Source organism: Tachysurus vachellii, chromosome 17 (genome assembly GCF_030014155.1).
Source record: "Tachysurus vachellii isolate PV-2020 chromosome 17, HZAU_Pvac_v1, whole genome shotgun sequence".
NCBI lineage: Eukaryota > Metazoa > Chordata > Actinopteri > Siluriformes > Bagridae > Tachysurus > Tachysurus vachellii.
This window is the reverse complement of record NC_083476.1, coordinates 15,669,235-15,682,859: the sequence shown is the minus strand read 5'-3', so window position 1 is coordinate 15,682,859 and position 13,625 is coordinate 15,669,235. Positions and strand designations below refer to the sequence as shown.

The 13,625-nt window shown below is 39.3% G+C and overlaps 1 protein-coding gene across 3 annotated transcripts; it reads left to right on the top strand.

Moving 5' to 3' along the window:
- The first annotated feature begins 1,656 nt into the window (after positions 1–1,656).
- On the top strand, positions 1,657–13,397 carry nfrkb (nuclear factor related to kappaB binding protein). Of its 3 annotated transcripts, XM_060890312.1 has the most exons (26): positions 1,657–1,791; positions 2,258–2,394; positions 3,332–3,533; positions 3,957–4,084; positions 4,179–4,350; positions 4,778–4,882; positions 5,016–5,089; positions 5,173–5,257; positions 5,353–5,527; positions 5,612–5,723; positions 6,011–6,131; positions 6,231–6,308; positions 6,448–6,527; positions 6,638–6,684; positions 6,794–6,854; positions 6,988–7,162; positions 7,873–7,979; positions 8,075–8,198; positions 8,331–8,410; positions 8,951–9,162; positions 9,885–10,164; positions 10,817–11,026; positions 11,147–11,887; positions 12,276–12,382; positions 12,673–12,808; positions 12,924–13,397. In XM_060890312.1, the coding sequence occupies exons 2-26, from the start codon at positions 2,269–2,271 to the stop codon at positions 13,050–13,052; spliced, it is 3,867 nt and encodes a 1,288-aa protein (XP_060746295.1). In that variant the 5' UTR covers positions 1,657–1,791; positions 2,258–2,268; the 3' UTR covers positions 13,053–13,397. The 3 variants fall into 3 exon arrangements, with proteins under 3 accessions (XP_060746295.1, XP_060746296.1, XP_060746297.1); XM_060890313.1 differs by lacking the exon at positions 1,657–1,791 and having other exon boundaries at positions 8,954–9,162; XM_060890314.1 differs by lacking the exon at positions 1,657–1,791 and having other exon boundaries at positions 11,147–11,872.
- Positions 13,398–13,625: the final 228 nt, after the last annotated feature.

The following is a 13,625-nucleotide window of genomic DNA, read 5'->3' as shown; positions in this document are numbered from 1 at the left end:
GACTTGTGACTTGCTTGACAAATATTAAAAAAAGACTCGACTTGACTTTGACTTGACATTCATGACTTGAGACTTGACTCGGACTTGAGTTAAATGACTCGAAATAACTTGTTTTTTGTTTTTGTTTTATGTTTTTTGTTTTTAAATCTGTTTTAAACGCACGCAAGAGCGTAATCTAATCACGTCACGCAGCAGGCACGCAGAGGGAGCGCGCGCACAAACTAATAAACCTTAACAGTCGTCACGAAACATGGAAGGCGCTACACCAAAAATAATTAAGTTCGGGTACCGGGATTTTGTGCAAGATGAGAAGAGAAGAACAGCAGTATGCAACCACATCGCTCACAATTGAATGACAAAGTTCTATCAAATTAATTTTTTTGCAAGCGCAATGTAGTGTAAATGGTTGGTCACTGTTTATGTGGAAATGTCAGCTTTTTTCCAATAGCACTTGTAATTGGTTTTCTGTGTTAGGCTTTGAGTGAAAAGCGTATGGATCGTTTATGGGGATGCACATATATATAAAAAAACATAAATATAAAAATAAAAAACTTCAGAGTTGCAAGCACAGCCATATTCTTGTCTCGCATGCACACGCACACACATTCAATTTAAAGGGACAGTTCACCCAAAAATAAAAAAAAATCTTTTTCACCCAAAAATAAAAAGATTTTCTCACCCTCATGATGTTACACACCTGTATAAATTTCTTTGTTTAGATGAACACGGAGGAAGATATTTTGAGGACTGTTTGTAACCAAACCATTCATGAGCCCCATTCACTTCCATAGTATTCTTTTTTCCCACTATGGAAGTGAATGGGGCTCATAAATGGTTCGGTTACAAACAGTCCTCAAAATACTACATGTATGTTCATCAAAACAAAGAAATTTATACAGGTTTGTAACATCATGAGGGTGAGAAAAAGATTTTTCATTTTTAGGTGAACTATCCCTTTAATATTAATAAATTACACTCACTCCAATAATCTCTCTCTCTCTCTCTCTCTCTCCCCCCCCCCCGTTAATTCACATCAAGGTTTGTGGGATTCAATAATTTACGTTTTTTGGTTGACGTGATTGATTGCAGTTGTTATTCTGTTGTTAAAAAGGAAGGATCTAATTTAAGGATGTGTTTATGTCCCATTGAAAGGGAATGCCTGTTCAAAAAATGGTCTTCTTTTCCATGGTCTTCTGCCATGTTTGAGGCATATTGAAACTTTTCATGCTTTTATGTTGGCCTTATTTCAGTTACCATTTACATCTTATTCTTTGTAGTTTTGATTTTTATTCATTTTTAGATTTTTAGATTGTATTTACAACTCACCTGTATGTGGACACCTTTTAAAAATAAATGCATATAATCATTTTTGTTGCAAATAAAACTCTCATAGTCCATAAATACTCTAGATTTAACTTTGTTTAATATATACATTTAGTTAAATTATCAAACATCTGTATGACTTGCTTGACATAAAGCAGTGACTTGACTTGACTTGACTTGACTCTCACAAAATATGACTCGGACTTGCTTGAGACTTGAGACTTACTTGTGACTTGCACATGTGTGACTTACTCCCACCTCTGATTAGAACTATTTTTGACAAGGGAAATAAAAACAAGGTCGGAACCATTTAGAAGAAGAACCGGAAACGCAGAACGGTGCAGCGGTGTTATTGTTCCTACCCGTCTTTCATAATGCTAATTCGTTGTTTGGCTAGCTAGCTAACTAACTTAGCTAGCTGTCATCCTGTTTTAATTATTAATTATCTTTTAATTTAATTTACATGTGGTAAGTTGTTTTATTTCGAATATAAAGTGGGCAAAATAAATAATTTATTCGACTTTGTTTCAAGTTGTTTCTGAAAACTAAGCTAGCTAAAAGAAAAAGCCAGCATTAAGCTAAATGAGCTTAAATAAGCTAAGTAATTTTAGTTACAGACGTCAGAACCAGACAAAGCTTAAAGGTGTAAGTATAAAGTTCAACTTTTATGTAAAGTTGAGCTTTTGACTGCTGTAAATGTGATTGGATTTGGAGGTTTGCTTGCTTTCTAGCTTGCTTGCTTAAATATATTTGCAAGAATAATTAATATAATTCACCTTTAACGTCGCCCGATTACTGTTTGCTTCTGAATCTAAATAAGGTTAGGTTTGTTAAATTGATTATAATTCATTGGCATGCTATCTATCAGACATCCAGCTTTTCAAGCTAACTTTCCCAAAGATAAAGAATCTCACACTGGCTTTTTCCATGTAAGGTTTCTGACAGATGGATTCTTTAGACCATATGCTAACAGACCCCTTAGACTCAGGGATGGACTATGATCGCTGTGTGATGGAGGAGTGCATGTTGGGAAACTGCAGAGTCCGGATACCAGAAGATTTTCTAGAAGATGTGAGTTCCAACATACTCTGTATTTTTTATTTTATTTAATATTTGAGATGAATGGATATTCTAAATATAAAGAGACACAATAGTTATACGCTTTAGTACATATTAGATTCTGTGTTCACTCATATATGATCACTGTCCTGCCTGCTAACATTATACAATCATGGCATTAATGAAAACCTCATGAGAGTCTTGCATATTAACTGAAATGCAGTCTTTATTGCTGTCAAAGACTTTTGTGGATGGATTCCTGCATTATCCACAGTGAGATTTCACTGTTTTCATCACCTCTACCTCAAGGAACTGATCCAGCAGTGCTTTAGTCCTTTAGGCTGTCCATCTCTCTGACTTCTTCATCTCTACACTCTTCTCAATCAGACCAGCTTCTAAAGCTTCACCTTTCATGATAATATTGTCATCAGTAGCATCCTGCTCATCATCATGTAGATTTCTGTCTAGAAATCTTTTTGCAACTCTATCATATAGCTGTACTGCATTCTGGAGCTTTGAGTCTGGTGTTTCCTGTCTCTGCTTGGAAAATGGGGTGATAAAATAAGTTAGTGCTCTTTTGTTTTTACAAGGTATCAACCAACTTTCGGTATCCAGTATGTTTTGAAATTCTTGACATTTTTAATAAATACCATTGTACATGTTCTAGCAATGTCATGCTGTAAATCATCTATATATAAACATATTAAGATCAGAATCTATATCACATCACACCTATTTTTAAGATGAACATTATTTAAAATGAATTTAATAATATTTAATGTTTCCTGTAAAAGTATATAAAGTGCATTGATATGTGGTATATGAAATCCAATCAACTATTGAGTCAACATTTCAGGCCGGTGTCATCACAAATATTCAATTTCATTGAACTGTGTATATATATTTTTTAAAAATAGATGTGTTTGTGTTTTATTGTGTGTCTGAGCAGCCTGAGATTTTCTTCTCTGTGATGAGTGAAAGCACCTGGTCTGAGGTTCTGACTGATGCCCAGAGACAACATCTCCGCCAGCTCCTACCACACTTTCCAGAAAATAACAGTTTAGAGCAGGACAGGGTCATTAGTGACCTCTTCAAAGGCCAGAACTTCTGCTTTGGAAACCCTCTGCAGCTTGCCCAGAAGCTATTCAGAGGTACTTCTCTTTCACAGTCCCACTGATAGATACAGCTACTTATAGGGTTTAGCTTTTATGAAGTATAGTTCAGTTTGGCTCACTGTCTACAGGGTTGTTTGTTTCTCCCATGATAAGACTTACTCTTTCACAATAGCTGAGGTTGCTTGAAAGAATATAAAACTACTGCCACTAATTACTGTTAATCTTTTTCACACATTCTCAGTTGACTTGGATGGAAAAGGGAAAAAAATCAGCAAATGTAATTCTAAACATTAGATGTATGCAAAAGTAGCAGTATGAAGCCAGGGGATGCACATTGTAATTCAACAATTTGAGTAAAATGATCTTAGAGTCCTGTTCCTTTGAATGGACATAAATTATTGCATGTGCACATTTCATATAAAGCAATTCATAACACTGCTTAAAAATCTGCATCTTTAGATGGCTACTTTAACCCGGAAGTGGTCAAGTACAGACAGCTCTGTGCAAAGTCCCAGAAGAAGCGTCAAATCTACTGTCTCCAGCAGTACTACCACAAACTGCTCAAGCAGATCCTCGTCTCCAGAAAGGTATTAAACAAGCTGACGATAGAATAACCTATTTAAATGAAATTCATTTTAAATGGATATTTCTTCTGTTGTTTGATGATTTATTCCTGGGTAGGAGTTAATGGACATGGCTGTTCGCAGTGGGCCAGAGCTGGCTGTGAAAAGGCGTTACCCCCCTCCTTCCCACAGAGAGGAGCGAGAGCAGCATGTGAAGCGTAGAGTGAGACGTATACTGCAGGAGGTGAAGACTGAGTGTGGGGACAGCAATGTGTCCTCTGATGAAGATGGTGAGTCTGGTGAAATGTAATCTCTAATTTGTCTTTGCTCCATGCAGGACACTGTGATTGTTCATTTATCACTGAGGTTGATTTCGACAGAAACTATTTCATAAATCAGAACACATTAAATGAATCAGAACTCTCATCGAAGGAAATTTTAGAACACTTGTTAGAAGATCTGGAATGCTAGGAATAATCAGAAGCAGAACAAGTTGGACACTAAAAATTCAGGTGATTTAAAAGAATTGTTTAGAAGAATCTGGAAGAACAGAAGTGTTTAGAAGAACACTTAAATTGTGAGTATATTTACAACAAATCTTCCAAGCATTAAAACACTCATTTTAAGAATTAGACCATTCATAATAACAATTAGAACAATTAAAGCACTTGTTAGAACAATCAGAACACATTTTAAAGATTTCTTTCATGTTTTTAGACACGTCGTCTTGGCTGTCAACGCCTCCATCCCCGTCTTCGCCGACCCCTACAGTATCTCTCAGGGTTCTGCCCAGTCTCTTCACCCAGGACATGAAAACTATAGGTTAGTGTTGTATTTTATATCTATTTCTATCTCATATCAGTTAATGTGGGCAGATTTGAGATTATTGGCAGATTGTAAGTATATATATAATGTGTTTGTTTGTTTGTTTGTTTGTTTGTTTGTTTTAATTCAGATAAGCCAGAGCTAGGAGAGAAGGACTTGAAGGCCATGCTGAGAAGACACAGAGAGAAGAGGAAAAGACAACCAGTGAGTTGATTCAAACTTTCTGCTATAATGGCTATAATACATAATCTGAAATGTTTTGTTATTTCCATTGTGTAAATATTTAGGATCATCCTGACTTCATGACATCAGACTTGCACCTTGGTGACATCATGTCACGAGTAAATATCAGCAGAAAAGGATCCAATATGGGTGAGATATATGAGCTGTTTGTACATCACATTTTAATAATCTCATTGATTGAGGCGGTTTCTGTAATGCTAGCGTGTTATTTCTTATTTACATAGCTTTAATTGACTTGGCCTTGTCTAAGAAGGAGATGAGGGAAGAGAAAAGGAAGAAAAAGTTGCGACCTATTAAAACCGAATCCGACGACGGCTGTGAGGGTCAGACACCTGTGGCCTCTTTGTCTGCCACCATTAGCGACAGCACACCTGCTCTCTTGCAGAGCGTTAAGGAAGAGTAAGCATGTCCTCCAACACGCACAGAGTTACCAGAGTTCACCTAAGTTTACAGGCTGATTAATGTGTTTTCTGTTCACGACAGAGCTATGGAGGAGTCCCAGAACAGCCCTGACACTGTGGAGGGAATAGCCATTAGTTTCTTTCATCTGCTGGAAGACATCCTTAGACAGGAGAACCTGGCATCATCTTCACTGGTATATTCAGCAAAAATGCTTTGAGTCACAACTGCTGCTGTATATACACAGTTACAATACAGGATGGAAAAATCAGGCATTACTTTCCGGGCATGTAGTATAAATAATTGAATTCTCAAGTGGTTAGTCTGATCTGTCTGATTGCCGTCTATATCCAAGAGTTTTAACAAAGCAATACTAATGAAAAATCGTACCATGTATGCCTTTATTGACTCATTATTCACAATGTATACCTGACAGCCATGTTATGTTGTGTAAGACACATGCTTTGATGTCCTGTCTTGCAGATTGAGGAGAAAGTACAACAGTGGCAGGCCTCTACTGCTAGTGCGCTCAACCCCTGGTTCTCCATGGCCCCCTGTTGGTCAGACCTAACTATACCCGCTCTACACTTCTTAGCTGGGGACAGTAAGTATAAGTTCACACAGTAGATTGTTTTTCTGAGCTGTTCATTCATGAGATGTTGGTTATAAGTTTCTCCCTCCCCTCTTTCTGGATCTCCTACAGCTGGCTCTATGGCTTTACCTAGTGGCTTCACTCCATATGTGGAATTCAGAGAGCTTACCCAGCAGTGGAAATGGATTGGTAAAAAGATTTTTCTCTTGTTTCCTTTTCATTCCAACCACTAAAAACTTTCATCGTTTCAAAAAGTTTAGTTTTTCTAAAAAAAAAAAAAAAAACGGGGGGGTTTTACTTTTGTGTGCTTTTGTTCTTATCGTTTCAGGACTTATTCAAGATAGTGAAAAGGATCTCAATGCTCTTTGCATACTTTGGCTGGAGTCAAAGGACCAGGCTGTAGTCAAGGTATCTATATGTGCAGTGCCAGCACTTTTGCCACTCAAATACTATACACATGTTTTTTCCATTGGTTAGCGTCTTTTATTGGTTACCGATGAGTTACTCTTTTTTAATAGCAAGAAGGAGAAGAAGCAGCAGAACTGACTCCTCCAGCTCCCAGAGTGTGAGTGATTATTATTCTGTCTTCTAAAGTTCTTGTGTTGAAAAAAAAAAAACTTTCATTAGCTTTTTTGTGCTGCATTTTTTTAATGGCTGCTCTGCTCTTATGCCAGATGGACTGATTATGTAGTGAGGCCCAGCACAGGAGAGGAGCGGCAAGTTTTTCAAGAGCAGGTATGTACTGAGGTGTGATTTATCTACTGCTTATTCGAGGTGTGGTTCTGCAAAATGTTTGATGTATGTTACTACGCAAATAATACAGTTGAATAGTTTGGAATATGACTCTTGGCTCATGTGTCTGACACAGGAGCAGCAACGCTACGACCAGCCTCACAAAGCCTTCACATTCCGCATGCATGGCTTTGAGTCAGTGGTTGGACCAGTCAAGGGAGTTTTTGATAAGGAGACGTCCCTGAACAAAGCTCGTGAGCACTCACTGCTGCGCTCTGATCGGCCAGCCTATGTCACTATCCTCTCACTGGGTAATATGGCTTAAAATCTGTACACCGATTTCTTTAAAAAAATTTAGTCACCAATAAATATCATACCATAATTACTGTTTATGGGAAATATTGTATTGTGGGAAATTCCAATACCATCTCCAGTTTTTTTTTTGAATAGTAGTAGCTAAAAGGCTTAGAATGGAGATAAACCAAAACTGCACTAGGCAAAGGAAATCGACCAATGATTCATTCTAGACTCTCAGCAAAGAATTTCCATTAGTGGTGATAAACATTCTGCCAAATGTTCAAACAAGGCAAAATCCTAGTCAATTTTTAATGGTTCCTTGATACTCTACATGATACTCTACATTCATCTGTGTTGTCTGTCTTCATCATGTCAACACCCCAAAATCAGCAATCGCCTTCTAAATTATGCTGATATGATGGACAGATCATGGTATAGATCCTCAGCAGTGTCGGTTTACCTGCTATTACCACTTTTCTTGTATACGTATGGTCATGGTATGCACTGTACATGCTTGCATACAGCGTTTGAACAAAACTATACATACACACGGTTGATAAATGCCCCAGTTCTTATTTTCATTAGCCAGACTTCTAGTAATGTAAAAGATTTGTTTAAGCCAGACTTCTAGTAATGTGACCAGCTTTGTATAATGCTTGCCTGATGGTTCATTTAATCAGATTAAAAAATGTTTATGTTGACCTTGACTCTTCTGTGTTTTTAGTGCGGGACGCAGCTGCCAGACTGCCCAATGGTGAAGGCACCCGTGCTGAGATCTGCGAGCTACTAAAAGACTCCCAGTTCTTGGCTCCGGATGTCACCAGTGCACAGGTTCGAAGCCCATGCCACCCTGCTCCATGGCTTACTATACCTCTTTCCCTGTGTAATTTTGAGGTATAAATGATCCAATTTTATGCTTCATACAGGTGAACACAGTTGTTAGCGGTGCTCTCGACCGCTTGCACTATGAGAAGGACCCATGCGTGAAATACGACATTGGCCGTAAGCTTTGGATCTACCTACACAGGGACAGGAGTCAGGAGGAGTTTGGTAATCCTGAGAGCAATACATCCTTAAATGTTTCCCAGATTCCCAACATCACAGCCATGTAGCTAGAATGTGTTACTGGCCTGTCATGGTTCATGAGCTTATTGCTGACGATGAGTAACTGTTTCTGTGCAGAGAGGATCCACCAGGCCCAAGCGGCTGCAGCCAAAGCACGAAAAGCTCTGCAGCAGAAACCCAAACCAACCCCCAAGCCTGTAAGGCCTACTGCACACCAACACAGTTACAGTTACATGAAATGTTTTATTTCAGCTCTGAGAAACTCTGTGCTTCATCTTTGAACCTTTTGTCCAGTTCAGAAATCCTTTGACCGATACATAACACTTGTATTCTATCAGTGCACCAGTAAGGAGAGTGTTTGTTTATTTACTTTTTTCCAAACAAGAAATAACGCACACATATAAAACACTTATGATTAGAATACAGCATGTTCTTAGTAACATTCTTGAATGTTAAAAACATTATAAATGTGAAACTGATTTAGAAATGTATTTCTGGTTCCCCGTGTCGGTGTTATGAGTATCCTTGCAATGCAACCTTGCATTAATTAGTCATTACATTGCAACGAACATTGTTATTAGTCTATAAAATACTAAGGTATGTGATTGAAACTAATGCCTTTTTTGTACTATGCAGTGAAACATTGGTTAAAATTATTGTTTGTGCTGTAAGTTGGGTGTAAAATGTGTGATTAGATTTCTACCAAATTTACGTATTGTTCTATTTTTATGTATCAGAAGTCTGGAAACAAGGAAGCAGCTGTGAAAAACAGTGCTACAGAAGGGCAGAGCTCAGCGCCAGAAGGGGTTTCTATACCCAATGTCAGCTTACCTCAACCCCCCAGCACACCAACACCAAGTACCCCAGGCACACCAAAATCTCCACTACCACCTACTGTGTCTACACCAACCAAAGCAGGCGTGCCAGATCCAGTCAAAACCAGTCCTAGGTGACTAATGCTTACAAATATCTTACTAAATGTGATTTTCTAAATGGTTTTAGTTTGAAAGCAGTACTCCAAACCTTACTTTCTTTTCTTTTGAAACAAAATTCTATTTCGTGTGTCTACTGTTCTCAGGCACCTACTCAGGCATCTACTGTTCTCTGTACTGTTCTTTCATTTCCAAAATAAAGACTTGACCGCTTTCCCTCTACCAAGTTAAGAATATTTATTCAGAATTCACTTATAAATATATGGATGCAGTGAAGGGCAGATGTTAAAATTTGTCAAAAGATATTTTAGAATACAAAACTAAAACATTAACCCTTTAACAATGAAGGACAATAGACACAATTCTTTTTTTTTTTGAATAAAAAAAAATTTGGTAAGTTAGATTTGTGTGCTGTATTTGTTGGCGTATTATTACATTATTTGTATTAGTGCGGCTGGTGGGTTGTGGTTTAGCAGGGGTTTGCATAGGGAGGAAGGTGTTTGGCTCAAAACTAAAGGAGTAATGACTAACATGGCACACATGAGTGTTATTATTCTTATTATCATTGTTTCTGAGCAGAGAGCTAAGCATGTGCCACAATGGTCATTGTCCGTCTAGCCTGTCCACACATACCTCTCTCCCAGAGCAGGTCCGCTTTAAATCACACCCCCGTCTGCTATAATTCTGTTAATGTGCAGAGATAAAAAGTGTGTTGATTGTTTGCGCATGCTCTCTGCAGTGTCCTGCTGGTGTCTCCTCCCTCCATGCCTCAGCTGGGCACTTTGCTGTCTGCCGCTCAGGTTGCTCCTCAGGTCTCCCAGCAGGCCTCAGTGCAGCCTGCAACTCGAGTTGTTGCTCATTCAGCTTCAACAGGGTCTCTGCCGCAGGTGCGTTTGGTCACTACCCAGCCAGGCCTCCCTGCTGCTTCTGCGGGCCAGGCAGCCACACTGATCCACCACCAGACCCCCCACCATATCAGACTGCCTGTCAGTGTAGCCCACACTAAGGGCATTGCTCAGGTAAGATCAGCACTCAAGTTAAACAGTGGTTTCATCATAATAGGAATGTTGTAATTGTTCAACATCATATCTAAACTCAGTTCATTGTTCACTACAGGGGTAGCAATACAGTACAGTCACAATTCAGTTTGACTTACAATACTGGCATCACATTTTTTTATGGATTCTATTTGAAACAACATTTAAATGAAATGAATTAAAAACAAACTATGCATTTTAACATGAAAAAAAAAGTTAATACATACATAATTCATGCAAGCTACACACATGGTTGAATACTGTAAACTAAATGTACTAAAGGTTTGCCATGTCTTTAAAAATAAATGTACATCCATATCTCAAAAATAAATGCACATCACAGTCACGTGCATCACAGTCAAGATGTATCTTTTCGCTCCATACTGTGGTATTCAACTAAAATATGTAATGGTCCACATACATAAAATTGGTACCCTAATGTAATGTGCAATGGTGGTGTACTGTACAAGAAATAATATCTAAGGAACATAATTTAAAAATATGTACAAAATAGTCAAATACAAAAGCATTTTGTAGAACCCACCCTGAGAATATGCCAGTGTGTTAAAATGACCTTTTTTTATGAGACTCATTATGGTTGTATGACGATATGATTATTTTGACATATGTGTAGGCTATGGTGACTGTGCCTTTGAGGAGCCAGTCCACGGGAAGTCCTATCCAGGTTCAGGCTTCAAGAGGTCAAACTGGCATATCTGTGCCAGGCCTGGCTTCTGCTGTTGCTGTCAGTAAAGCTCAGAGCAGTTCACCAGGAAGCCCTGCTACCAACACCCCATCTCCCGCAGTGCTGCAAGGGGTCAGCAGCCAGAACATCATCAAACAGGTACAAACTCCAGCTCAAATGAGCGTCAGCATTGAGCTATCTCTTTAATGTAGGTAGATATATTTTATTGTGTGCATTTATATGTATAAAATGACTTCTAACAAAACACAAAACCCCCAGGTTGCTATTACCGGTCAACTTGGTGTGAAAGCCCAGAACACTACAGGCATTCCACTGACTACCACCAACCTCCGAATTCAGGGAAAAGATGTGCTGCGCCTGCCACCCTCTTCAATCACCACAGACGCTAAAGGACAGACGGTATTGCGTATTACCCCAGATATGATGGCTACACTCAAACTCACCCCTGACATGCTGGCCAGCGCCAGCGGCACCAGTGCTAAAGGTATTTCTGCCACCTTGCATGTGACCCCACAGCAAGCCCCACCTACTGTTTCATCCAACCCTGTCCCCACAGCCACTGCTGAGGCCCTTACTGCCAAAGCATCCTCTTCCCTGCCAGCACCAGGCACTGCTACCCTGGTAAAGGCCACATGTGATGCCGCTATCCGCCTCATGCCCGCCCTGGCCGTCACCATGGCAGACCCCAAAGCCCGCACCTTCTCTACTGTCACCTCCTCAGACTCAAAAGCTGCCGGGACCACCATTCGCATTGTGCCCAGCCTGGGAGTGATACCACAGAAACAGGGGCAGACGGTTCCAGTCACCACCACCAACAGTGTCAAGCTTGGCACTGCTTCTTCAGGGGCAGCCACGGTTACCATAGCAACAAGTGGAATGGCAGGGGCCAAAGGGGTGACCTTGGGCACTCCTGCTGTGGGTTCGTCACTTTCTCTAGGCACTGCTGCAGCCACGGTGAGACAAGTTCCTGTCACTGCTACAGTGGTGAGCACACAACCAGTAAGCATTTGCATTTGCCTTTACATTTACGTCAGTTGGCTGATGTTTGCAAAGTGACTTACATCTGAGCAGCTATGGGTTTACAGCTTTGCTCAGGGACAAACAGTGACAATATAGTTGCATATGTATTCTTTTAATTGCATGATTAAGAGCAGACCTAGAGAAAACTTTGAAGATTAATTTGGGGGAAATTGAAATGTTCCCAAGAAGGTTTATGCTGTCTCAAATTCGCTTCAACCTTGCACTTAAGCTGCAAGGCAAATGTTACTAATAATTGTGGAATGCTTGTAGTTTTTAGTGTATTATTGCATATTTATTTAGTCTTGCCATATGTTTCAGTAGAGGCTGTAGGCATTTCATTCTTGTTACTGTCTCTTTACCTCCTCAGGGGAAGTTACCTGCAAGAATCACAGTGCCTTTGTCTGTTCTTAGTCAACCTCTGAAGAGCAAAAGTGTAGTCACTACACCAATACTGAAAGGAAACCTCAGTACTAAGTGAGTTGGTTTTTTTTGTTTTAATTTTTTTTTTCGAATCTCTACGTTATTATATTGATAGAAACAATAATGTATTAAAACCAGGACATTAATGTAAAGACAGCACTGTAGTATGCTGGCACACTTTAGGCTCGAGTTGTCAGTGTGACTGTTTTGTTTAAATGAAAATGGATTGAACAGTATAATTATCTTGCTCGTGTGTTTTTAGATGGTTTTTAGTATAGATGCAGCTTAATGTTACCATAGCTGCTTAGCTGTCTGATTCTACCCTCCTTGTGTTCTGTATGCAGTATCGGTAATCTTGGAAGGAATATTATTCTGACCAGCATGCCAGCAGGCACCAAGCTCATTGCCGGGAACAAGCCTGTCAGCTTCGTTACAGCTCAGCAACTGCAGCAGCTGCAGCAACAGGGCCAGGCCACACAGGTCTGCCTCTTCACAATTAACCCACAATACTCCCACATCCACTGTTTTCTAATATGTGAGCTTTCCTAATGAGCTAAAATATTTTAAGTGCTTTTCCACCCTACCTCGCTTACAGGTTCGTATTCAGACTGTACCAGCACAGCAACTTCAGCAGCACGCAGCATCCAGCTCCCCTAAATCTACAGTGTCCACTGTGGTGGTGTCCACTGCCCCCTCAGCCAAAACAACTCCTGACCCACAGTAATGTCCAACATCTTAAATCAGAATGCAAGCACCATTTGGGGGAAAGCCAGTGTTTGCCTGAGCTCTGGAAGGTCTGAAATACCACGTTTGTGAGTCCCATGTTCGGGTGCTCCATGTTGGGTGAAAAGATAGATGACCACCACAAATATTAATTTACCTTGAACCACAACCCTTTATGAAGTAAAGAGACATCCTGTTTTGTGATCTGAATGGATTCCTTATATGTTGTGTATACAGTGACAGTCATCGTGTTTAATATTTGTTTCCTGTTTACTAAAAAAAAAGATTTTATTGTTGTGAAATTTGGATTCTATCATCTTAAATAAATGTCCTTTATTTGGTTTAACATTTCTACAATGCTGAAACTGCAAGGTACTTTGTTCAGTTTACCAATAAAATTATAACTATGTTAAATTATAATGAATTAACCTAAGCTCAAAAAACTATGGTGAAATTTTCTACTATATTCATATAGTATTAGTTTTTATGCAAGTTTTGCATTTAACAGGAAGATAACAAGACTTCCTTGCTTTGCCTTTTTATAATTTGATCCTGGTTACAGTCCTTATCTGGA